General features: G+C 45.9%; 1 protein-coding gene and 1 long non-coding RNA gene across 4 annotated transcripts; one reads left to right on the top strand and one right to left on the bottom strand.

Annotated features, from left to right (window-relative positions):
- Positions 1–6,756: 6,756 nt before the first annotated feature.
- On the bottom strand, positions 6,757–11,500 carry KLF4 (Kruppel like factor 4). 3 transcript variants are annotated; one of them, XM_037797223.1, is made up of 4 exons: positions 10,912–11,500; positions 10,655–10,775; positions 8,769–10,020; positions 6,758–7,845 (listed from the first exon to the last, which is right to left on the bottom strand). In XM_037797223.1, exons 1-4 carry the CDS (start codon positions 10,914–10,916, stop codon positions 7,670–7,672), a joined length of 1,554 nt encoding a protein of 517 aa, XP_037653151.1. In that variant the 5' UTR covers positions 10,917–11,500; the 3' UTR covers positions 6,758–7,669. The 3 variants fall into 3 exon arrangements, with proteins under 3 accessions (XP_037653150.1, XP_037653151.1, XP_037653152.1); XM_037797224.1 differs by lacking the exon at positions 10,912–11,500 and having other exon boundaries at positions 6,759–7,845; positions 8,769–8,933; positions 9,033–10,020; positions 10,655–10,893; XM_037797222.1 differs by lacking the exon at positions 10,912–11,500 and having other exon boundaries at positions 6,757–7,845; positions 10,655–10,893.
- A 683-nt stretch (positions 11,501–12,183) lies between these two features.
- LOC119505295 lies at positions 12,184–17,644 on the top strand. The gene is made up of 3 exons (XR_005210710.1): positions 12,184–13,613; positions 13,863–13,976; positions 17,601–17,644. It is a non-coding gene; the product is annotated as an uncharacterized LOC119505295 (long non-coding RNA).
- The last annotated feature ends 8,335 nt before the right edge of the window (positions 17,645–25,979 follow it).

The following is a 25,979-nucleotide window of genomic DNA, read 5'->3' as shown; positions in this document are numbered from 1 at the left end:
TCAGTGCAAACATGCGGCCAAGCAGTTTTATCACATCTTTAACATACAATATCAATTGTGTATCAGGACGAGAAAATGAAAATAAAGAACGGCCAACCTGGCAGAGGTCAGGAGTCTCCAGATGCAAATTGAGATCAAAACATTAAACAATAGGGATCTTCTAATCCTTTTACAAAGGCACAAATTGCAAATCAGACTCCCATGCCAGAGTGACTTTGCCTAACAAAGTCTTTAATGCAAAGAATCCCTTAGGCAAAGCCTCCTCTGTTTCTACAAGCTCCTGCACCAGGAGAGCTGTTTTAAGTCAGGCTTCCTAGCCATAAAGTTAATTGTGCTTAACAAAAAATTAGATTGTTCCCGTGGTCTGGATATTTAGTCTCCAAAGCATAGAAATTCAAGGTGTCTTGTTTGCAGATTAAGCACCATTCTGCTTGAATCATTAATTCCATCAGAAGTTTTTGATATTTTGTTGAATCAGGCCGAAACCTTCACACTGAACTTGAATAATGCATATTAACATGCCTTTACAGGCACCTGACAAACAAGTTGTATGTATCTAGAATAATAAGCAATCAAGAAAATTGTAGAGGGAAAAATGGTATACGTGGTTGTAGTTAATATTGGTTTAGTCTGGCAAATAATAACTATCTGATCACTTTTCCAAGAGTGGTAACAATTTTTACTGTGGCTGCTTTTTATACTACTTGGGGAGCAGTTATATTAGGATAAGTATCTGAAGACATGCATATTTACATACTCTCATTTATCTTAGGTTCTTCTTTCCTTTGCATAGCGACCAGTGCAGAAGGTCCTTTAGTAAAATACATGTGTTTGAAGGAAAGTGCATGGAAAGAGAAAGTTAGCAGAACAAAGCCAGAATAATATTTGAACTTTCTGAGGTAATGACTGTCATATTCTCTATAAAGGGGACAGAGGAATGAGTGAACAGTACCAGATCTGCTTGGCTAGTAACAGCACTATAGAAGAACAAAGCAGCAATGAAGTACATTTCCGACATCAGAGTGCTTTACATTGAATTTAGAACTTTCCTTTTAAAAGCATTTATTCTGCACAACGTTTTAAAAAAATCTTTGCTTCCCTCTGAGCTTCTCTCGGGTTGTCAGGTGGAGTAGTCAGCAGTTAACCTGTTGAATCAGATCTCGGCACTAGTTGGTACTCAGATCCTGACCTGATGTGAACTTGGGCGAGTCCGGTCCCTTACCTGAGCCTCAGTTTTCTCCTTGAGTTAAATGGTCTTGAAGACCCTCTCCTGCTCAGATATCCTGTGCAGTTTTACATACTTCAGTGCTTACCGTCTGTTACCCATTCCTCGGTGAGACAACATTGCCTCAACAGCAGGGACAGTTGTCAATTTCATGCACTGTCTTCTAGAGTCCACTTATTTAGACATTTTCAGAAAACGGCAGAAATCTACTGCCATGCAAGCAGCCAGGAGGGGTTCAAGTTTGAAAACAGCAGACCAGGTGGGTGATTTTAGGCAGACTTGCCACCCGGTGCCTGCTTTAAGCTTCAGTTTTACCTTCATTTTGTGTCATATCTTCGTATGGCACTTACACCCTTGCACTTGGCAGGGGATCACAATGGGTCATCCAAGGGAAGGGATAAAAAGCCCCTTCTCCCTCCTGTGGGTCACCTGACACCCGTCTGGCACCCCCAACCCACAGCAAATCCCCCAAATGAACAATACTCTTTCCAGAATCAATGCAGAGAATCACCTAGTAAGGAAGGGTCCTTTAGGAAGAGATGTCGGGTTTTCTGGCTAAATATTCAATAAATTATTAATTAAATCCAGTAACTATGGGTATTTCATGACAAACAAGGAAAACTCCCAGTGCCATCCAGAAGCTCAAGTCTTTTGGGGGAGCCAGGCCCACAGAATTTTGTAGTGTATAACAGTAAGGGTTTAAGGAAGGATCTAGAGAGAGTGAAAGGGAGGAAGCTTTTAAGAGGTGGGTTTTGAAGAATTGGTAGGCTCTTGCCCCAGGGATTATGGGCCTTCTCTGAGGCCTCAAGGACCCACATCTGCCAGCAAAGTCTCAAAGGCTGGAACGTATGTGGTGCATTGGGGGTGGGGGTGGGGGTGCTGGGGGGTAAGACTACTTTTTTGTGGCAGGTACACTGGAGGAGTGGCCAGAGAGGACACTGTACAAGTAACTGGGAGCCGTAATTGGAGAAGTGACTTTTACCCAGTTGGGCACTGGGGACCTTGGGAAGGTAATGAGTAGGAGGGGGGCTTGACCACATCCCTTTGACCCAGGAGAGCTACAGGCAAGATAGACAGGGTCAGAGGTGAGGATCGAAAGGAGAGCCTTCTCTTCCACCAAAAGGGAAGATTGTGTTCATGGCAGACTAACCAGCTCATGAAACATCTGCAGGAAGACCAGGCTTCCCCATCTGTCTGTCTTGGCAAAGGATAAACAGCACACTGCTGGCAGATGAAAAGTCTGGGGCCCTTGACTCCTGAACTGGTTTGCTGGAAGAACTTGGATGTTAGCAAATCCTTCTCTCCTGGGATGTATCCATTTGGCCTGAAGCCTTACCTGCCTGGCAGACTGAAGACAGGAGTATTAGAAGACAAGTGCTTTGAGTACGTCAGCAAGAATGAGAAACAAAAACATGTTGCTCTATAAAGGGAACCTCGGTTTCCTCATCCATAAAATGGGGGTGGAAGAGGGAAATCCCACCACTACCTCTTGTTGTGAGGAATCATTGAGCTAACAGAGAGTGGAAATCCTTTCTGTCTCGCCCTGCCATCTCGGGTCTAAGGCATGAGGCTCTGCTTTCACGGATTGCACCAATTCACTTCTCTCCTGAGCATTCAGCAAGTGTATCCAGGGTTCCTTGGATTTCTCTGGAAAGTTATTTACCGATTTTAGCTTTTAAGTGGGTGTGCAGGAACAACACCTGGGTGCATTGGCTTTATCTGTGTCGTGGAGATCTGGCCACACTTCATAATATATTGATGCAATGTCAGTACAGATTCAAATATTACACTCGAGATAGGTGTTATTACCACACTCAGACTCCTAGCAGACACTGTGAACCAGATAGGTTTGACTGCAGTCAGTTTAACCAGGTAATTGTCAAAGTTCCACCAAGGGCTTGCTGTATCTATCTATCTATCTATCTATCTATCTATCTATCTATCTATCTATCTCTATCCTATCATCATTATTGTCATCTATATCTACCTATCATCTATCTATATCTATTATCTATCATCTATCAATTGATAGATCTTTCATCGCTCTTATCTTCTATCTATACCTCCACAAAGAGCTACTTCTCTTGTTTCTTGCTGTTTAGATGATAACATGTAACCTGGACATGAAAAGAAATATAAGAGATGACAAATGGTGTCCACACTCTGGGGTATTATTATAATTATTGTGTTGCATCCATGAAAAAAGTCTGTTATGCACACTTAGAGATGTCACAGGGATCCTCTGAGTGTGAATTTACTTTTTGCTGTTGTTAAATTGGGTTTCTATTTGTTTCCTCCTTTTCCTTTAAGAACAAGTGAAGGATATTTGGGCGGAACCGTTCCAACCTGCTGACTCATCTAGGGTGTAGAAGACCGAAGCAATTTGAAAAAGTGATATTATACCAAGGGCATCGTGGAAAACAATTAAAACGATGAACTCCAGATGTACACGAGTCCAGAGCAGGAAAATGACTGGTGTTCCTACCCACCTCCCACCCCTCCCTTCCTAACTGACTTAACTAGCTATAGTAGCCTTGCTATCAGCCTAAAAGATTTTTTATGTTGGCCTCCCCTGTGTTTCAGCTGTCATCATGGCATTGAAGCACCGGGTACTTCCTAAGGATTTAAGCATTTGTCAGTTTCTCAGGACAGGGTGAGAAATTTACTCAAAATTCACTTTCATGTTTAAGGTAAAGGCTTTCAAAGGGTGTTCATTTCCAACTTTTGTTTCAGTTTCAGTTAACATTAAAAAAAAAAAAAAACCACTGGCTTTAATTTCTATACAGCATTCTGATTATAGCAGCAGTTTCCTTGAGTTCTCATGGGTAGAACAATTGTGATCTATTCCACACCATTTGTCATGAAGGGAGGTCTTGGTTTTATAGGAAATATCACTGAATGACTGCATGTGAGCAATGAATGATAGTTTCATAAACAACCTTTAGGAGGCAGACACAGCTTTGGTTTAACACTATGCAAACATGTCACACAATAGACTGCAGGAGGTGCTAAGAAAATAAAAGGAAATTAAATAATACATCATAAAATTAAAAATAAGTAAAATGATCAAATCAAATAAAAACAAAATAAAAACGTTGGTGTAGGCTTGTGTTATATGCATGTAGGTGTCTATGAAAGAAAGAGGAAGGGGGAGAGAGGGATTATCTGGGCTACAAATCCATTTATTCTTGTCTGTTGTGCTGAATGGAGCTTCTGGGGCCAGAATATAATAGAACAGGTGGCTGCCATAGGCTGCTAAATTTAGATACTCCTATATATCAAAGTATAACAGGTACCACTGTGTGTTTTAGTATTTTCCCCATGGATTTGTTTCCAAAGTATAAGGACTGCCTCACATAGGGTCTCCCTTATTTAAAAATCATTAAACCCCAAATATGAAAGAATATTTTATGTTTTGAAAAATTGGAATGATTTTTGAAAGTAAAGAATTATTCCTTACCATCTTATTTGAGATCATGAGGAAGGTACCTGTTGGACTTTCACAAACCAAACTAGGATTACAAGAGTCATGTGCTTGGGGCTAGAGAGAATATTTTGCTGGAAAAGAGGTGGGCTGAAAATCTGTTGATACATAGTAAACACTACTGTCACTCCTTTGTGTGTACATGCACACAAGTTAAAATCTAGGACATATTTAATGCAACGCCATAAGGAAAATGTAATCAGCAGGCATCTCAATTATTAGGTACTCTTTATAATATAGTATAAACGGTTTTGTAACTCTCTAATGACAGTACACCTGAGTTCAACCTGATAGGGACTAAATAGCTTAGCTATTTGGGCATGATGAATAGTGTTTTGTCCTGTTACATTTTTGGAAAATCTTCCTCATTCATTATAGACATTGAAGCTTTCTTGTTCAGGTTAGAGAAAGTTAACACCCCGTGGTTACCCTATGGCATCAGAAAAATTTGAATAAATTTAAAATGTCTTGATAATTTATGAATGGTGCTTTCTCAGTTTGAGATAATAGGCACTAACAAATACGAAGATGGCAACACCCATTAAATAAACCGTTTCCATATACCTATTACGTGCCAGGAGGCTTTGTATAAGAGGTAGATTATGAGAGCAACCACCCACAATTTAACACATTGAGAAATGTATTAGAATATATGCTTTTTTGTTTAAATACTGTTATTATTATTTAAGAATACTTTCACCTGCATTCTTAAAACAACATTATTTTGGTATTCCCTTCCAGTCTTTTCTCTCAATTTCCTATTGTTTCTTTCCTTCAACACACACACACAGTTTACACAGTTTTGTCTTATATCCTTTTTCCACTTAACATACCATGAGGATTTTTCCACATCATTAAATATGCTTTGAATATGTTCTTGGCCACATAAAATTCCATCCTGTTGATGCACCTGTTTTCTTTTAAGCAAAGACACATGCCATGTTTTCCAGTCATGCTGGACTCTTAAAAGCCAAGGAAAATACTTAGTATTGATCTACCACGAGCCTTGTATTAATTTCTAGTTTATTCCATTTGTGAAATGTACCCACAGTGTAAATACACCCTCGGACACTAGATACAATGGATAATTACAATAATTATAAGCACTTTAAAGAAGATACCAGTCTGCTCCTGTCCTCTGGGTAGCATTAAATATATACCAGAGTATGATCAAAATGATTCTAATCCACAAATGCTTTTTTCAAGTCACACATGAACTTCAAAAACCTGGGGTCCTCACCTTTTTAACACTTGAGTTAAAATACAGTGTCCTCAAGTCTCAGTGATGTTTTAAGATTTAATAATTTCAGTAACATAAATGCTACAAACTTACAGATACATGTAAATATATGTTTTGTCCTTAGTTTTATGAATTTTGAATGTTTTAATTTGAGCTTTTTTGGTTGTGTTTGCCATCTTCAGAGGGACTGAGTCTTAAAGCAATGCTAACAAGTTTGATTGCCATCTTAATAGCATAACCAGTAGGACAAAGCATAAATGAATCTTTTAGTCCTTACGGGGGCACTGTGGGGCTAAGTTCTCAGGATTGTCAGCTGTGGGAAGGTTCTTTTGTAACTCAAATTTTTGCGAGACGTGCAAGGCCAGGCCTCCACGGAGACAACAGCTTTGTATTTTCAGTTAATTTTAATTAAGGACAAACCATAAAGATTTTTTAAAATGTTAAACTGAAAGGTGTTTCGTTTATTTTATGAGTTTTTCATATTAAACTGAGCAAATTCAAGCCAAGAAACTGCTTTCATGGACTTTTAAAATAATAGTTGACAAGTATATGTAAGAGCAAACCTGATGAGGTAAAATAATTCTGTAATTTCCCACACGCCAGGTTCTCATCCCTACAACATCCATAGTACCTTACAGTAAAAGTAGCTAAAAAAAGTCTTTTTAAATCCCTGTTGTGAGAAAGCTGGCTTTTTAGTGTGCTTCTCACCGCCCCCCCTCACCGCCCCCCACCCCACAGTGCTTACACTGCAACTTCTAGTACATGCTTTTTCAGGGGGGAAAAATAAAAAAATGAAACCATTTTTCAGATAAAATATTATAGGTTTATTTATTTAAAACTTAATTCTCACCTTGAGTATGCAAAATACAAACTCCACAAAATGTTCGTTTTTTTTTTTTACTTTGTAGTTTACAAATATACAAAATAGAAGTTTGCTTAAATTTATATTACATATTTATTAAGGCAAAGAACTATATAGAAAAAAAATTTGTTCTGCTTAAGGCATACTCGGGAATAAACCATTGTACAAGTTATTGCACATCTGAAACCACAGTGCTTAAACAGACTGTCTGCATCACAAATGTTAAAAGTAAACCAGGCGTATTTACCTGACTTAGGTCATAAACGTAGATCGGAAGACAAAAATAGATTTTCCTTGTCAAAAGTATGCAGCAGTTTGAGAACTTTGGCTTCCTCATTTGGTACCTTTAGAACCAAGATCCACTAAGCACCATCAGTTAGGCTATTAAAACGCATTTTCTGTACCTGAATTTCTTCCTCTTCTTCTAATATCATAATAATGGCTTGTCGAAGGCAAAGAGAATATAAGGTGATCTTTATACTTATACTGCATCGAAAACATGATTCAAGGGAATGTGGCCTTCCCTCCCCCCAATGCACAGATCTAATTAGTATACCCTGATATCCACAACTTCCAGTCACCCCCTTGGCGTTTCCTAAGTCTGGGAATATTCAAGTTGGATTCAGAATTGGAATGAACAGAAGATGCAGTCACAGACTCCATCTGTTCTTGCATTTGTATCCTTTGGTTTCCTCATTTCTCCTGATTATCCATTCACAAGTTGACTCGCTGCGAAGGTGGCCATGACTGTAGTGCTCTCCAGCTGGGTCCCCGCCCCCCTTCACCGGGAAGACAGTGTGACAGGTAGAAATACTGAACTCTGCTCCGGCAGCGCGGGTCATCTCCACCGTCTGGGATCTAAAAGTGCCTTTTCATGTGTAAGGCGAGGTGGTCCGATCTGGAGAAAGCCCGGTCGCACTTCTGACACTGGAAGGGGCGGTGTCCCGTGTGTTTCCGATAGTGCCTGGTCAGTTCATCCGAGCGGGCAAACTTCCACCCACAGCCGTCCCAGTCACAGTGGTAGGGCTTCTCACCTGCAAAAGGGGAAAGAGCCCTTGACGCCGTTGGGATAACTGGTGGCCAAACATTAAACCAACTTCCCCTATTTCCCAATTGCAAAGAATACAGGAGTGTCATCATGCTACTGAAAGGACATATTTAATTTTCAGTTCAAAAATAGGAATACCTTTGTGTTGAGTTTTTTTTTTTTTTTTTACTTACATTACATAATTATCGAAAACACAAACGCCACCTAAACCGATACTACACCTTGGTATGTGTGGCCAACATTTTAATTCTTTTGAGCCAAAGCATAACAGCAGTGAGAATGAATTTGGAAATTATGACTGATAATGCATCTCTCCCTCTCTCCCTGGCCAAACCAAACAATAATATCCTCTGTCACTACACTGGGTCTAGAAAACCACAGGAAGATATATATTTTTTTCGGTACCAAAGTTTCTGATGTTATTTTAATGGATGCTCCATGTAAATGACCCAATGTACCTACTTTCATCAAAGTGGAAATATTCTGCTTTGACAATCTAAAGTTAGAATCTCCTCAGCAAAAGTGAACATTAAATTCTTGAAAACAGCCAATGAGGAGTCTAGAAATTTTCTAAAAAGCCAACCGTGCCTGTGCACCGCAAAGTATAATTTCTTGATTATAAGGGCAACGCTTTGCTCAAGCCAAGAGGTTCACACACATGGCCGGAATCTCCCTGCCTTTTAAAGGCCTAACAAAACTGCACATTCAAGCACTGATAAACATCCAACAAGGAAAAATGCTCCTGGGCAAAGAAGTGGGCGCCGGCTTGCTCTCCTCGCCGGTGATCCCAGGAGATGAAGGAGATAGGACTGCGCCCCACATCCCAAGGGAGGCCCGGGGATGTGTCCAGGTAGCCTATGGGGCTCGACAGCAACCCCCCCTCCGATCCGCAGCAGCTGCCCCCCCTACCTGTATGGGTACGCAGGTGTGCCTTGAGATGAGAACTCTTTGTGTAGGTTTTGCCGCAGCCCGCGTAATCACAAGTGTGGGTGGCCGTCCTTTTCCGCGGCCACGACCTTCTCCCCCTCTTTGGCTTGGGCTCCTCCGGCATACAGGAACCGGGTGGCATGAGCTCTAGGGGTGAAGAGGGTGGGGTCAGCAACACCCCGAGCGCCCAGGACGGCTGGCGCACGCAGGGCTCCCCAGCCCGAGCCACGAATCCCAGGGACTGACCTTGGTAATGGAGCGGCGGGACCTGCGGCTGCATCTGGTCAGGCAGGAAGGGTGGGTAGTTGGACCCGGGGTGAGGATGGAAGCCCGGGGGGAGCGGCAGGGCAGGGTGACAGTCCCTGCTACTCAGCAGTTCCTCGGCACCCAGAGTCGGGGTAGTCCTGCTGGGGAGCTGCCTCCCCAGGGGGAATTCGTGCGCGGGTGGCCGGTGGCCGTTGCTGAGCGGGGGTCCAGTGCCCAAGTGGGCCTCCAGGGGCCGGCCGACGGTGCACGAGGAGACAGCCTCCTGCTTGATCTTGGGGCACATGCGCGGCGGCCCGCCGCTGTAAGGCGCCACCACCACCGGGTGGCTGCCGTCGGGGCTGCCTTTGCCAACACTGATGACCGACGGGCTGCCGTACTCGCCGCCGGGGGTGTTCAGCGTCGCCTTCAGCACGAACTTGCCGAGCAGGCCGCCCCCTGGCGGCTGCTGCTGCGGCGGAATGTACACTGGGTCCAATTCGGGCCGCAGGAGCTCGGCCACGAAGCCACCCGAGGGGCTCACGTCGTTGATGTCCGCCAGATTGAAGGGCGCCGTGGGAGGGGGCGCGGACTCTCGGCCATAGAGAAGGCTGCCACCCGAGCCGCCTGGCGCCACGCCCGGGTCGCCCCCGGCCCGCAGTGGGTAGCTGAAGCTGCAGGTGGAGGGCGCGCTGGCGGGGCCGCTGCTCGACGGGGAGGACGAGGATGAGGCCGACGCCGACGAGGACACGGTGGCGGCCACCGACTCCTGATGGGACAGGGAGTTGGAGAGGATAAAGTCCAGGTCCAGGAGATCGTTGAACTCCTCCGTCTCCCTCCGGGGTAGGAGCGCCGGATTGCTGCCGCCGCAAGCCGCACCGGTTCCCCCGCTTTCCAGGTCCGCGGCCACTGTGGCCGCCGCCAGGTCGTAGGGACGGCCGGGTAGCACCGGGGGAAGTCGCTTCATGTTCAAGAGCTCCTCCCGCCAGCGCTGCGGGGACAGGGGAGAGTCCGTCAGTGGAGGTCCCTAGGCGCCACCCAACATGCTGAGGGGGCCGGTGCGCCTACACCGCCCAGGCAGCGGGAATGGGTAGACAGGCAGCGCTCGGGGATTTTGGGCGCCAGCGCTGCAATCTCTCTCGGCCCACAACCGGGTGGGAGACGCGGGTGCATCGGTGTCAGGGATGTTGGGTTGTGTTTGTCCGAGCGCATGTGAGCGAGCGCGGGGGCTAGCCAGTCCCAGTCCTCTCCCCTGCCGGGTGCCGAGGACGCTCCCGCCACCCCCGGAATTGGACACCGAGGCTTTGCCCGTGCGCCGCCTACGCGCCAGCCTCCCTCGAGACTAGCGTGTGTCGGGGGACTCAGCCACTACCCGCCCCGCCGTCCGCTCGCGAGGGGAACGTGGGTGTCCCGGGCGTCTCCCCAGCGCCCGGACCACACGCACTCAAAGCTGAGCCAAGCGCGCAGAGGCCGTCCAGGGCAGGCTGCGGGACCCGCGCAGTGGCCACCCCTTCCTCTCGCCCAGTGCCTTTCGGTGACCCTAGGACTCCGCCCGTCTCCCCGTCTCCCCACCACTCCACCCAGAAGCTCACAGGACGCTCCCGGCGGCCCGGGGCGACACTCACGTTATTCGGGGCACCTGCCGGACGCAGTGTCTTCTCCCTTCCCGCCGGGCCGGACGCGAACGTGGAGAAGGACGGGAGCAGAGCGTCGCTGACAGCCATGTCAGACTCGCCAGGTGGCTGCCTGCGGGCCGGGAGGGGCGTACCCGGGGGGCAAGAGCAGGGGGTTTTGTCTCCGCCGCCGCCGCCGCGGCGCATCCCCCAGGCCATCGGCCCTCGCTCCACCCTACCCCCAGCGCCCTGAGCCTCGCCGCACCTACCTCATTAATGTAGGGGCCCAGAAGATCCTCGGGAGCTCTAAGCAGTGGGGGTACCCGAACCCCAAAGTCAACGAAGAGGAAAAAAAAAACTTAGAAACGAAGCCCAAACCCCAAATCCCCAACTGCCCGAGAGCCTTCTTCTTTGGATTCAATAAATTTGAGATGCCTTTTAAAAAAACTTTCTTTAAATACAAAAGTTCTTAGAAAACCTGCAAACTCTTATAAAAAAATAGACAATCGGCAAGACGAATAAAGTAGGTCCGGCCGCCGGGCTGCGCTCTTCTCGACTCAGCGACGTCCTCCGCCGCTGTCGCTGCGGCTGTCGCCGTGGGCGCAGGGGCTGTGGCCGGGGCGGCGGCGGGCGGGCGGCGCCACCAGGTGAGACTGGACGCGGTGGCGCGGAGCTGCTGGCTGGGCGACGAAGTCCGGGAAGAGGCGCGGGGCGCGCGCGGCCATGGGCGCCGGCCTTGGGCGGGTGAGTGGGTGGGGGGCCGGAGGAGGGGCCGGGAGGGGCACTCGGCGGCTCCCGGGGCCGCCGCCGCCCGCCGCCACCTCTGCTCCCCGCGCGACCGTAGCCGCGCTCGCTTTCTTGGGCCGTGGAAGTGCCGGCGACCGCCGCGAACTCCTTACTTATAACTTCGCGGCTCCCGCCCTCCCCCCGCCTCCTCCCCGCTGCGCGCCGCGGCCCGCCGCCAGGCCCCGCCCCTCCCTTTCTTCTCCCCTCCCTCCCGCGCCCCCCCGGCGTCGTCATGGCAGCTAAATAAACAAACTCGGGCGCACGTGGGGGCGGGGGGAGGGAGGGGCGCGGGCGGGGCCGGGCCGGGCCGTGACGCCAGCCCGGCAGCTGGCGAGCAGGAGCCGCGCTGACGCCGGCGGCGGCGGCGGCGGCGGCGGCCCGGGCGCGGGATGCTGGACGCCGGGCACAGGTCCGGAGGCCGCGCGATCAGGGCCTTCCGTGCCGCCACGGTGGGCTCCCTGGGTTCGAAGCCCCTGGCAGAGAAGCCTGGGAGGTCGGGGTTCGGGAGCGCGCCCCCACCCCTGCTCCCGCACGCGCCCGCCGCGCCGTCTGCGCGCTGGAGCAGGGCGCGATTATCCGCGTGACTCATCCGGCCCCTCCTCCCATCCGACTGCCGGGGCCCGGCTCTCCCCTCGCAGCCCCGGAGCGGGCGCTGGGCCTGCCTCGCCGGGGTCCTCACGGGACCTTCTAACGCGAGCGGGGTGGGGGGAGGTGAGTGTCGGGGAGGGGGCGGGTGCCCAGCACTGTGTGGCCGAGACAGGAAGCCCGAGAAGGCCAGAGGGGCGTTCCAGTGCATGGAAAGGGGGAAAAGAGGCCGGAATGGGAAACAGAGATGTCGTTTTGATATTTTGAGATTTAAAGGAGCGAGGAAGGGAGTGGAAGGGCTCAAGATTTACGGGGGGTGGGCTGTGAGGCGCGGAGGCACCTTTCAGCCAAGGATCTCAAAGCACTTCACTAGCTCAGCATTCTCCTTTCCACTTTATGGATGAGAAAACTGAGTCATAAAGAGGTGAAATGGCGAGGTAAAGGTCAAACGACAACTCGCTGGGTTCAGCTCAGACTCCGGACAGGTCCAGTCCGCCCGAGGGCCTTGGCCGGAAAGTGGCCGGGGCTAGGAAATGGCGCGACGCGGTGGGACTCCGGTTCCCGAAAAGGGCTCTCCGACCTCGCGGCAGCCGTCCTTGCACACCGAGAGGAGAAAAGGAAACGGCGACCGTTATTTCAGCCTTAACAACCCTGCCTTCCACCCCCTAACCCCCGCCCCCCCTTCTCACTTTGTGATCAGTAATTTTCCAGCCGGGAAATGTTTTCGTCCTCATCTTCTCTGCAAACAGTACTTTTTTTTTTCTTTCTCTAACGTGAGTGTGGTGTTGGGTATCACTTGCTAAACGTAGGCTGGCGAGGTATTTAGATTCGGGCGCCCGGAGCGAGGCTCCGCCCTCTCCACCGAGCCCCCTTACCAATAAATGCCGCCCCGCCCCGCAAGGAAGGAAAAGGGAGGAGGGGGCCTGGGGAGAGGCTCGGAGCCCCAGCACCCGGTAGTGGGCGCGCGCCCCTCCCCTTCTCGAGTCCCCGTTGCCTCGTAGTTTTTATCGTTGTCACCTGTTTTGTGTCCTGCGATTCTGGTACCTTTTCAGATACCTCAGAATATTTCCTGCCCCAGATTTTCCGCTCCTCGCAGTGCACAGAAGCATTCCTGGAATGCATCTCGCCCGGAATGAATGGACTCGGCCCTCTCTGCCAAGGCCAGGAATCCCTCTAGGTCCCTGGAGTTGGACGCCCATGAGGATGACTTTGGCCCTGGGCTGCGAGGGCCTGCAGCTGGGGTGCGGTCGGGGGCGTGCTTTGGCGGGGAACCCGGGTCTCTCCCTCCGGTGGCCCCCGAGCGGCTCAACCCCGGCCGAGAGGACCGAAGCCGTTACTTTAACTTTCCGGAAATTTTTGCCGTTTAAAAAGCAGGGTACAAAAAAAACAACAACAACAAAAGAAAGAAAGAAAGACACCTGCTATTCCCTTCTACCTGCATCCTTCACTGTGACGGCAAGAAAACATATTGGGATGCTAGGACTCGAGGGTTGCGTGGCAAAGTTTTCCACTTTTCCATCAAGGCCAAGGTCTCTAAACCCTGATGGAATTGCAAGCGCCCTTGATTGGCAGCCATAACCCTCCATCCGGAAGTAAACATGTAAGTCAGAATTTGGAATTTCCAACTTAGGTAGCCAGCACATCAGGGTTTGTGTTTTTTTGTTTGTTTGTTTTTTCTGTTTTGCTCTTATTTATCTAAGGCAGCATCCCTTCCCCTCAAAAAAAACAGTAACAACCACCACAATGAAAAAACAGTATTACACGGATAAATTGGAAAGCCGCTCTTCTTCTTGTTCTGTAATCAAGACAAGATTCTGAAACTCAAAAACATGAATTTGGTGTTTCCCAGCAGCCTTCTGGAGGATAAAAGCCAGTGTCTCTTCGTGGCAGACAACTATCTGCCTCTTCCTCTGATTGCATCATAAAAGGAAATCTCTGTATTTGCCCGGGATTTCTAAAAGAGGTAAGGAACTTCATGTTCACAGATCATCCTTTCAAGGCAGGTGCCTGGTGTGACAACAGAGCTATGACCCTCCTCTGAGGCTTTCAGAACAGGTAGGTCCAGAAGAGTAGAATCCCTGCCCCATATAATTTATAAGCATGAGGCTGAGTAAACCTTTGATGACTAAATTGCACTCTAAAATAATAATAGAAGACACCCTTTAAAGAAGAATTAAATACTTACCGGTGACTTTATTTCTGCAAACTGATATTACAAGTTTTGTGGTATAGAAGTTAATTAGTAATGTCCTTGGAGTTATAAAATAGGTTTTTCAGCACAAACTGTCTGAGTTGGCAAAAGATGTGATGGAAACCATTAGTGCTTGGGGGTTGAAGTGGAGCTATGGAGGGCAGTGATGACTGAAGAGGTTGAAGAAGTTTCAAGGCGACGACTCGGTGGGCAGGACTGGGCACCCAGAGGCCCCCAGGACCTCCCTGCACCCTGACCCGGGATGTGTGTGCATAACTGCCGCAGAATGGCTTTTTAAGAAGGTGAGAGCAGGATATGATTTTAAGTGTCCTTTGCTTTGAAATGATATCCCTATTAATAACTCCAAGGAGAGAATTGTGACTTTCTTAGGTGGCAAAGCTTTTCTCAGCCTCCACTCTCACTTTATAAACCCGTCTCTATTTTTTTTTAGTTGTGGTAACATATATAACATAAAATTTCCCATTTTAACCACTTTCAGATACACAATTCAGTGGTATTAATTAAATTCTCAATATTGTGCTGCCGTCACCACTATCCATTAGCTTTTTCATCACTCCAAACAGAAACTGGATCCATTAAGCAATAGCTCCCCACTCCCCGCCACCCTCTCCCCAGTCCTGGTCATCTCTAATCTACTGTCTGTCTGTTTCTCTGAATTTGCTTTTTCTAGATGTTTCATGTAAATGGAATCATACACCAGTCTCTTTCTGTCTTCAGTCTTGTGGTTGAGTGAGGCTGCCTGGGTTTGTAATCTGGTTGTGCTGCTTTCCAGCTGGGCAAGGTATCTGACCTCAGTTTGCCTTCTCTGTCTTCTGTAAAATGGGTATAATAATAGTACCTATACCTCTTAGATTGATGAGGATTAATTGAGCTCATCCGAGTGAAGCATTTAGCGCAGGACTTGACACTGAAAACATGAGCAGTGGTCTCCAGGACCCTGTAAATATGAGGACAGGCTATTGCTCTGTTAACTGCTATATCCCCAGGTCCTAGAACTGTGCCTGCCTAGCATCTGAAAATGCTCAGAAGCATTTGTTGAATGAATAAATGATGTACTTTTTCTTTTTGAACAGTCCATTAGCAGGAATCTGACCTTTTCCTTTCACCTCTCAATTGAAGACTCAGTAACTCTTCTTGTCAAGAGGGTCTTCCTCTCCCAGCCCAACCCCATTTCTCAACAGGACCCAAACTGAACACCTCCCCTACCCTCCCTCCAGCCAGACTTATCGTAATTTTTTCTACATTATGTCATCAGTCTTCCCCAGCTTCACAAGCTAGAAGCCTCGGTTTCCCTCACCTCCTCTCACTTCCCTGACCTGGGACATCCATGCATCCACAGACTTTGGCCATTTTCATATTTAAATATCTTCTCTACTACCCAGGTGTGATGCCTTGGTTCAAGCCCTCCTCATTTATAGCTTTTACTTATTGCTGCAGCCTCCAAACTGTCCTACGCATCTCCCTCCTCTGTGGCCCCACCGGAATTTCCCTGCTCTGGTCCATTTTGCTCACAGATGACCACAGTTCTGCTTCTGCTGCACTCTCTACCTACCAGTGTTTCAATGGCTCCCCTTTGCCAAGGAGAGCAAGACCAGACTCTTCCTAGTCTGGCCCTAGAGAAACTTTCTGGAATCATCTGTAGAGACCGGCCCCACCCTCCTTACTCCGGTTCACCAGACATTCTCTCCATTGCCTGAGTACATGGTGTGCATTTTCATTCTGTCTTTCTTGTCTGAAATGACCCTTCTTCCCTCAGAGCCCTTATCCTACCTGTGCTCCAAAGTCTCTCTTGGCTGTGTTCTGGTCTACCAGGGTCCTTTTAGGTTACTACTCTCTCCTCTGGGCCTTCAGCTATGACAGTTACCCAGCGGACTGCCGTGAACTGGTTTCTTGTCTGCGGCTCCCGTTCTCCTGTGGCATCTTTGGGAGAGATGCCCAGTTACTTTTCATTGCAGAATGAATGAAATAAGCAAAACTGCTTTGGTGAAACTGTTCTCGCAGTGAACCCTGTTCAGTGTGTTTCTCTCTGGTGCATGAGAGGTCTCTGGCCTGGTATCCTGCTTTCCATTTCTTCTCTTTGTCCTTTGCTCACTGCTTTTCTTTCTTTGAAAAGTTCTATGAAGGAGACAGAAAATAAAGTCTATTGTAACTTTGTCCTCTCAAAGCAGCTGAGCAAAGTGAGAGCTTAGCCCTGGCAAGGTACTGTAATTAAACAAACTAGAAAACACAAACAGAAACAACCAAAAGCCAAACCAAAACCAAATGGAGAAAAAGTCAACTTTTTTCTGTAGCCAATTGCATTGCCTTTCAAAACCCAAATGTTGGGTATTGAAGTTTTTAGAGCAGAAAATGAATCACAGATATTTAAAAAATCAGTTCTCAGAACTCTAATTAAAATCCTTTTCATGAACCCTTAAGTTTGATCACTTAAGTAACATTCTTTAGCCCAAAACTCTTAGGCCCAACCCATTCTTTAAACTACTTAAAAAGAAAAATCTAAACTTAATGAGATTATCTTAAGACCTTTGAACTGTTTGGACAACATTATGTTAAATCCAGCTTTCAATGTCCTCAGCTTGTTCTGAGATTTTAACAAGATCCAAAGAACTTCCTTTTAGGTTGCTTTATAGAGGGTGATATCTTTTAGGAGTAAGAGACATAGCAGTACTATTTCTCTTAAAAAAAGAAATTAGGGGCTGGCATTTGCCACCTTTATCCATGTGACTGTTTTTAAGGCCACAGAAGAATCCTCTGATACTACATGCATTTGAAAATAAATATGTTTAAAAGTAAATGAATAAGCAAAGAAGGCAAGTCAGCAGAGAAAACTTCAGTGCTGGAATTTTTGCCTCGCTTGTCCCACCAACTTTTCCCAACTTGGCAAGTTCTTCCCCAGGGAAGAAGGAGCTCCGAAAGGGAGACCTATGGCATTACGTTCTCAAAAATTTGACTTCCTTTATTTAAAAGCCTCAGTGCCACTAGATAATTTAACTTGTATGATCAGTTTGTTTGAACACCATAGGTGCATGGTGAATGGGAAGCGGGATCTGATGAGTTTGTACAGGCTGGGGTGAAATTCCAACACATCCCAGAGTGATATGGGCAGAGAGTAAAAGTGTATTTGCGGGATGTCCCGAGGAACTGGGGAGAAATGTGAAAATGTTGGACTTCCCCACCTGGGTTATTGCTGATTTTCTCGCAAGCGTTGAAGACTGTCAATTTGGTGGGCCAAGCCCTCGATCTGGGGGCTTTCCCCTGTGAGACTGGTTGCTGCAAGGGAGAGGCTAAGCCCACTTATAATCGTGCCTGAGAGTCTCCCCAGAGAGCCTCTGTGTTGCTCAGATGTGGCCCTCTCGCTCTACGCCCACTTGACAGGTGAACTCACTGCCCTCCCGCCTGCGTGGGACACGACTCCCAGGGGTGTGAATCTCCCTGGCAACAGGGGAAATTACTCCTGGGGATGAGCCTGGACCCAGCACTGTGCGATTGAGAAAATCTTCTTGACCAAAATGGGGAAGAGAGATGAAACTAAGTAAGGTTTCAGTGGCTGAGAGATTTCAAATGGAGTTAAGAGGTCACTCTGGAGGGTATTCCTATGTGCTATATAGATATCTCTTTTTAGTTTTTAGTGTGTTGGAATGGCTAGAGGGAAATACCTGAAGCTGTCCAACTACAACCCAGTGACCTTGGTTCTTGAAGATGATTGTTTAACTATGTAGCTTGCACAGTGTGACTGTGTGATTGTGAAAACCTTATGGCTCGCACTCTCTTTAGCGAGTGCATGGACAGATGAGTGGAAAAATGGGGACAAAAATTAAATGAAAAATAGGGTGGGATGGAGGGGATGGAAAGTTTTGGGCATTCTTTTTTGCTTTTATTTTTATTTTGGAGTAATGAAAATGTTCAAAAATTGATTCTGATGATGAACGCACAACTATATGATGGTGCTGTGAATGATTGTACACTGTGGATGACTGTAGGGTGTGTGAATATATCTCAATAAAACTGTATTAGAAAAAAAGTAAATGAACAGTGGGGAGCAGGAGGGGAATGGGATATTTTGGATGTTCTTTTTTATTTTAGTTTTATTTTTTGGGGTAACAAAAATGTTAAAAGATTGATTGTAATGAAAGCACAACTATATGACAATACTGTGAACAGCTGATTGTACACTTTGGATGACTGTATGTTATGTGATTATATCTCAATAAAATTGCATTAAAAATTTAATGGGAAAAAAAAAAAAAGCCTCAATGCCTTGGATTCTTTGACCAAGGCAATGTCACCTTCAGAGGAAAACATGGTTCCCTGGTTCAGTTCAGATCAGAACGGAGATAAAATTTTTGCATTATGGAAAGTGTAGGGATTTTGAGGGTTTGAAAATGAAACCTTCACACCCTGAGAAATGCAAACAAGAAACAAACAATTCTGTGTTTAATTTTCTTCTCAGTTTGTGGGGCAGAGAAGAGGATAGGTTATTTTTGCCAATTTGACATTATATACCCTGAGCCAGGGAAATGAGGTTTTTTTTTTAAATTAACAATGTATTTGATTACCCTATGTTTGACTCTTTCTCACAAACATTTTGTTTGTTAATCAGTTTTAATGTCCTGGCTGGTGGGGAGAGTGTTGGGAAGTTGGCCAGGGCCAATGTTAAAAAAAAAAAAAATGCCAGAGATAAATTTCTGGTAGCACTTAAATATGTCTTATTGTGCTTGATGCATTGTTTCAAAGTTGATAACTCAAATCTAGAGACTTATTCCTTGTATGTCAAGGGCTGATCAGAAGCTTCTTGGAGGAGGAAACCCCTTGAATAGTTAGCTAATCTTAGAGGAATTCCCAGCATTATAATAGATATTCAGGAAGGTAATCTATTCACAGAGTGCACTCAGTCTGTATCATCAGTTACTGATGAATCTTTTGATTACTACATTTACCCAACAAAGCTCTCAGAGTGAAGAGTTTGTGGGAAACATTGAACTGTTAAATTTCAATGTTCTGATGTTTCATTCTGCAAACTGAGTTTACCATTAAAATAGAAACTTCTTGGAGCTTCTTTAAAGACAATCCTTTTGGACTGCCTGAGTGCAGATTAGAGTGACATTATCTGAGTTTATTCTTTGAGCCTTCCTGCTATAACTCAGTTTTGGAGAGAGCCTTGACGGAATTCACTGGGTTACTGGAAGTGAAGGAAGGAGCACAGGAGCTATGGGGGTGATAGCTGGGATTTGGATACCAGCCCCTGTGCTGCCTCTTACCTGGGAGATGACATCCTCTAGTTGCACTCCACATTCCTGGCCCCTAAAATGAATGTAACTACCTCCCAAGGCAGTGGGGAGGAGTAGGTGAGACATTGGATGTGAAAAGTACCAGCAAAACAGCCATTAATGTTAACTTCTCTCCTCCTCCAATGAGCTATGACATAGCTAATCCCCATCATGCAGAACCAAACATTGGGAGATGATGCAATATCTTGGTTTTAACACTAAAACGCTTTGTCACTGTACTCTCTTTCCCCCTAAATATTCTAATGTGATTGCAGATGTTCACCCCACACCTCACAAAGATACTGTTTCAAGTAGGGCCAGAGATAAACTAACTTGGAAATCTCACTTCCTGGGTTCCCACCGTGACTTGCAAACACCTATTTTAGCTATATCAAATCCAGAAAGGCGGTGACCTTGACCTTCCACAAACCAGTCAGGAGTTAAATTGGACAGAAGGAGACTTCAAAATCAAGTTTGCCGTTGAAGGATTGTAGGCACTGGTTGACATGTTGACAGAGTTCTAACCAACTAGCGCTTGAGGGATCTTCTGTGTTCTCCCTCCAGGATTCTGGGAGCAGGGACTTTCAAAATGATGATTAACATCACAGCTCTCAGCCACTGTACCGACTACTGTGCTGAACACTTTATATGCAGGAAGTCATTGCATCTTCACAACACGCCTCTGAGGTCAGCCCTGCCATCATTGCACTGGAACCTGAGCTTCAAGGGCAGGGACCTAGTCCAGAACGTAATACAGATTGGTAGCACTTAGTAGGTGCACAATACGTATGTTTAATGAATGAACTCCACTTTGCGGTTAGGAAAAAACTGCAACATGGAGTGGTTAAATAACTTGCCCAGGGTTGTGCAGCTAAGTGAGTGAGGAGACTGGTGTTTTTGAAGCTGACAGTCAGGCAGCGTGTCCTTTAATCCACTAGGTGGGTGCTCTGCCTGGCTTCCCCGAGTCCACAGTCTCTTGTTCAAGTTCTCCCGAGAGCCAACCTCTAGACTTCTGCTCAGCGGGGTGGAAATCCAGCCACCCAGCTGCACAGGGCTGGGGAGGGGTTTTGAACCTAACTGCTTATGTATGTATGTATGCATGCAAATCATTATTTTCTGGCTTCTTAAATAGGCTTTCAACTAATTATCCTGGTTCCACCCCCACATGTACCTCATTTTCCAAGTTACCTGGTATCTCCATTTCCTGAGCCTTGCAGAGGTTCTGCATCTTCAAATCCACCTGCTTAGTTTTCCACTTTCTCTGATCTAAGTCTGTGGCCATTTGCCCATCTGCTTCCCAGCTCACACTCTTTTGTCCTTGTGGATTTTGCCTTTTTCGTTGCTTTACTGTCCCTTTAATGGCATTTCAGAAGGGAGCATTAGAAAAGATGTTTGTTTAATATTCCGATCTTAACCTGAAATCCCTTGTTCCTTTTATTTTATATTTTAAAAGGTAAATTTCTTTATGATTTAAAAAATTAATGCATGCTTATTTTAAAAAAATCAATCGATAAGCGTGTTTCAATTTTAAAAAAACCATACCCTACCTCTCTGGAGATGACTGCGATGATAGTTTGGTATATAAACTTCCAAAGTTTTTATGCATATAGGAGAACATTAACATTTTTAAAAACATAGATTATCATTTGTGCCCAGCTTTGCAAATTTGCTTTTATTTTTACTCAGCAATGTATCACACACAGACATCTATTCTTGCTAATGCATAGACTTATTTTTTTTACACATCATAGGATTTCCTAATATTGATATTTGATCAGTCCCCTTTTCTTGGACATTTAGATTGGTTCCAGTTTTTCACTATTACAGAATTTCCACGTGTACCCTTAGATAAATGTAATGATTTCCTTAAGCTAAATGTATAGAAATTGATTTACTGGGCCAATGGGTATGAACATATAGTACCCTTTTTATATACATTATCAAATTGTTCCTCAAAAAATTTACAGCAGTTTACACTCCCATCAGCAAGGTGTCAAAGGTTCTGATTTCCTCACATGCTTCCCAGCACTGCGTGTTCCTTTCGACCAGTTCTTTTCACTTGTCCTTTTACAACCTCTTTTAAATACTGGCCTTGGTGTATATTAGCTTTGGGGTCAGTCAAACTTTTTATGGCAGTTAGTTTGGGCTTCCTCCAAACTTGGACGCCGTGGAAACCGTACAATGTTAGAATGGGACTGGAGGGTTCCCCCTTTGTGTGGTTGGAAATGGAGGCACAGGGTACAGAGGGAGCTTGCTGATGCTGCACATTGGCAGAACACAGGTGGGGCTCAGGAACACAGGTGACCTGACCCCCAGCCAAAACCAGACCTCTTCCCCCGCATCAAGCTGCGTTGACATAGGAACCTCCACAATGTGCACTTCCATGAGCCCCTTTCTCTTCCAAAATCAGAAGCACAGACCTCAGGAAGGGAATGGGAGCCAACATTTTCGGAGTACCTTCTAAGAGTCTAAACCTGGGCTCGGTGCTTTGCGTACATTGTGCCCACAATAATGCTGTGAGGTAGGTATTATTAATTCCATCATACGGAAGAGGGAATGGGACTAGAGGTTAAGTTCATCAAATTGGTAATCTGCGTGCACTAGTAAGGAGATGGAGCACTGGAGGCTAGAGGAGATTTGAGTTTTAGAAAGTACACTGTGGCAGGTCTGCGTTGGAATTTGAGGGGAGAGATGGTGGTATCCGTGTATCCAGTCTGCCCTCCTTGGATCAGGGAAATGTTTCCTGGGGAGACTGAAGAAATTCAGATACCTTCTTCTCTCCCCTAACATATCCTAATTCCAGCTTAAGAGCAAAAGAATAGCAGCTTGAGCAACTTCTCAAGACCACTGTCCAGCTGTCTCAGGATTTCACGTTGGCCAGGGTTGGGCACAAGTGGAACACAATGCTTGCTGGCCGAGCCCCTGTTCTGGAATGACTGAGCTGTCCAGCATGGCCAGTGTGTAAATGTCAAGTAAACACCAAATTCAAGTGCAATCTAACTATTGTGCTGGGACTGTTTGCTTTAGATATAATAGTCAGCAGGAAGGGAGAAGGAGAGGGAGGGGGGGAAAAGTATATGTCACTTCATGGGCAAAAACATGAAACGTTGCAAGCCTTCCCTTGGCAAATTCGAACTCTGCATAGGCAAGACCAATGTCAAATAAATAAAGAGGCTGCACTCCATGTTGCAAAAATAAGCATGTCCATTTGCTTAAAAAAATGTTCTGATGAGGGAACATTTTCCAGTCAATCACACTGCAGCAAAGTCATTCTGTTGAATTTGTGACTCACAGGCTTTCTGTGTCAATAGACAGAGAACTCGGCATTATGACTTCACTAGGAGATGAAGCAGAAGTTGGGATAAGGCAGGGCCGGCTTTAAAACAAGGCTCTCAGCTCTGACAATAAATAGCAAAGGAAACTCTGACCACTTGCAGGCTGGGTAAGAGCATTTGTTGTTCCTTTTTCCTTATTCCTTGCTTGTCTCCTAGGAAAGATCCACTGTAAAATTTGACTTTGTCCTTTCATTGCAAAAACATTGATAGAAGACATGGTGATTGTAAGGCTACAATTTATGGGGCATCTCCTGTGACTGGTGTTTTGTACACATTGTTATCTCATTCTGTCCTCATTGCAATTCCAGAAGGCAGTTGAGATTTGTATTATTTTGCAAGTGAGAATGCTGAGGTCCATAGTGACTAGTAATTTTATAAACTTCTGGCCAAGTCAGGAGTCTAGCCCACTTCTCTCCAGCTTCAATGTCAAAATCTGTGCAATTTTTGCAGCCTATTCTTTTTGTTGCCCTACTGTGAGCCAGACACTCCCCTTGACACTGCAGCCCAGGGGATAAATAAGACTTGGTTCCCGCCCTCCAGCTCAGGGGATAGCCAAAATGCTTGTTGTCTTGGTAGTCAAGGCCACTGTGACATGATCAGTTGAGGTTGCCTGAAACCAGTTGATATTTAAGAAAAGATAGTACCAGGAGAGCCACTGTTTGTTTTCCAGGTTGGTATTTGCAGATGTCTTAGGGATGCCTGAGGGATAGAAAAACGACCAGGAGATAATAGACTTTATATTGTTCCTGTGCAGAGGTAAAAAGCCTGATGATTGAAAGCAAAGCTCGCAGCCAGTCAGCTTTGTTTGTCATGCTGGATGCGAGGCATTAGAGGCTGCATATTTGGTCTTATGGAGCTGCAGAGCAGCATGGGCAGGGTTGAGCCCTGGCTGTGGACTGGAAGACCTGGGTTCTAGACTGGGCTGGGCTACCTCCCATGTGTGAGCCTGGGCCAGTATTTGGCTCTATCTACAGGTCCAGCTCTTGGTCTATAAAACCAAGGAAGAAGTGGAGCCAGGTGCCTTGCGGTTCAAAAACATCAGCATTGATCTGGATGGTTGGATTGGTTCTTGACTTTTTCTGGATGGACAGATCTGCTTGCTTTCAAAGCTAAGACCTTTCATCTTCTTAACATTCCCTGCCGCTCTGCTGAAAGTAAAGCACCTTTGATCCTTTAAAAAATCTAGACAAAAGCAGTTCTAAGAGTGGCTCTGCTGTCATTTTAATATAACACTGATTCTTTCTTCTCCTTTCTTTAGTGGTCTCCATGTTCTCTCAGTTCTGCAAAGTGGACAATCTATATAGTATGTTCCCTGATTGCCTCGGTCCTCTTTTTTCCAGGTTTTTCTTCTTGGTGGCTGGGAAAATTCTTAAAAGACCACACTCAATACTCCTTTACAGTAGTGTGCTTTTTAAAAATTTGTTTTGGCTCTGTTGTTTGTCAAGCCCTCATAGAGCCCTGCAAGCAGGAATGCTCTGTTTGCCATTTTGAATTTCTTCCTCTCTTGGTGACAAGTGCTGTGTTTCTGCTGCAATCTCCTGAAAACAAACAGGAGGACTCGTGTCACCATCTGTGTCAGCATCTGCCCCCTCCATGGTCTATGCAACAATGTAAGAGATGGGAGACTGTGCGTGCATGTGTATGTGTATAGGGAGAATTCATTCACTCATTCATTCATTCATTCTTACAGCTGGTTTCTGGTGCAGTGCCAAGCGTTTGGAACAGGAGGATAAACAAAGCTAAATGTCATCCCTACCCACAGTGAGCTTACAGTCTATTGCCAGGAGAAGGACATTAACAGAGTAACAGAGAGCTGTAACAGCTATGATGTGGGGTGCACAGGGCAGGGGATATTATAATAGGCGGAGCTGGCCTCCTTGACATGTACAGGGAGTATCGTAGGGCGGGGAAAGTTGAGTTCTCTTTGTGACCTCTGAACCCAGACAAGTGATTTTTAAGGCAGGTATCTATGCCTTTAAATTCCGAAGCTTAGCATAGTCTCAATGATATTTATTTCTTTAATCATTCAATGCCCCTGGTCTAGGGAATCAAATACATAAGACATTGCCTCAGAGATGAATTCCTCAAAGAAATTGTAACACAAGGTGACAAGTGTCCTAATAGCAAGAGGGTGTATTCATTAATATATTCACATGGTAAAACAGTCAAACAGTTTATGAAAAATGTAAAGACCCCTTCTGCAGCTGTAACCATTGGGAAGTCTTTGTTATTTTTACTTTTTACTTTACTTTGCCACTTTCTACAAAGACTTTGAAGTGACTCACAATGAAGGATGTGGTTTTCTTTCTTTGATAAATTTAATAATATAGAAATAGAAAATCAAGTCCATGAAAAAAAAGAAGGAAGCAGCATGCAATGCAGTTGCTATAACTGAGGCGCCAACCTAGCTCTTAGCTTCCCGGCAGCCAAGACAAAAAGGGAAGGAGCTAAGTTTTATGGCTCTCATTACCAGAGAGAAATCAGTCCATTGTTAATTTTGGGTCCTCAAGCCTCAAGTTCGCTTCTCACCTGGAAACCCACGTTGGGACACTGATAGACACAATAATTAATGTTTTGCACAACAGCTTTACCACAAATGTCAACTTTTGTCTGCCATTTCTTGGGAAGGCCTTTAATTAAGGTCAAGGGCTTGACACTGAAGCACAAATCAGTGAAGGCTCAGCAGACGTGGTTCAACAACCAACCGTAACAGAGAGCACAACGTAGTAAGGGCTGGTTACAACTTCCAGTACCCTGGAACCTCAGAGGATTGTGTGATGACATGCAAGTTGGGGAGACAAGAAGGCATCTGGACTGGGCCTGGAGGAATAGAAATGAGGCAGAGAAGGGGGAAGAAGGAGAGGGCATCCCAGATTTAAGGAGCAAGTGCAAAGACCAAAATGAAAATGTTTGACCTGTTTGGAGAACGTCAAGCTGTCTGAGGTCGAAAGAGATTCTAATGAGGCCCTCATGAAAGAGGCTGGATCTGCTGCTTGCACATTTTCCAGTTCTTCCGAGACAACTTTTTGTTGAGTTAAGCGAAAATGAATGAGAATCAGATGGGCCACATTTCTCTTGAATACACATGGGCTTAAAAATAAGGGAAAAAGGAACTTAACAGAATGTGTTTTGACTTTTGCCAAACCCAAAGT

Source organism: Choloepus didactylus, chromosome 10, assembly GCF_015220235.1.
Source record: "Choloepus didactylus isolate mChoDid1 chromosome 10, mChoDid1.pri, whole genome shotgun sequence".
In the NCBI taxonomy this organism is placed as follows: Eukaryota; Metazoa; Chordata; class Mammalia; order Pilosa; family Megalonychidae; genus Choloepus; species Choloepus didactylus.
The sequence above is the reverse complement of the archived record's forward strand: the minus strand, read 5'-3'. Positions and strand labels throughout refer to the sequence as shown.

Bases quoted from the DNA above. Each gene is read 5' to 3' on its own strand.
- KLF4 (XM_037797222.1), bottom strand. From the start codon at position 10,861: ATGGCCTGGGGGATGCGCCGCGGCGGCGGCGGCGGAGACAAAACCCCC. The intron at 10,021-10,654 runs GTGAGTGTCGCC...CTGTCCCCGCAG, and splicing joins CGGCAGGTGCCCCGAATAAC to CGCTGGCGGGAGGAGCTCTT. The intron at 7,846-8,768 runs GTAGGGGGGGCA...CCCCTTTTGCAG, and splicing joins ACACCTGCGTACCCATACAG to GTGAGAAGCCCTACCACTGT.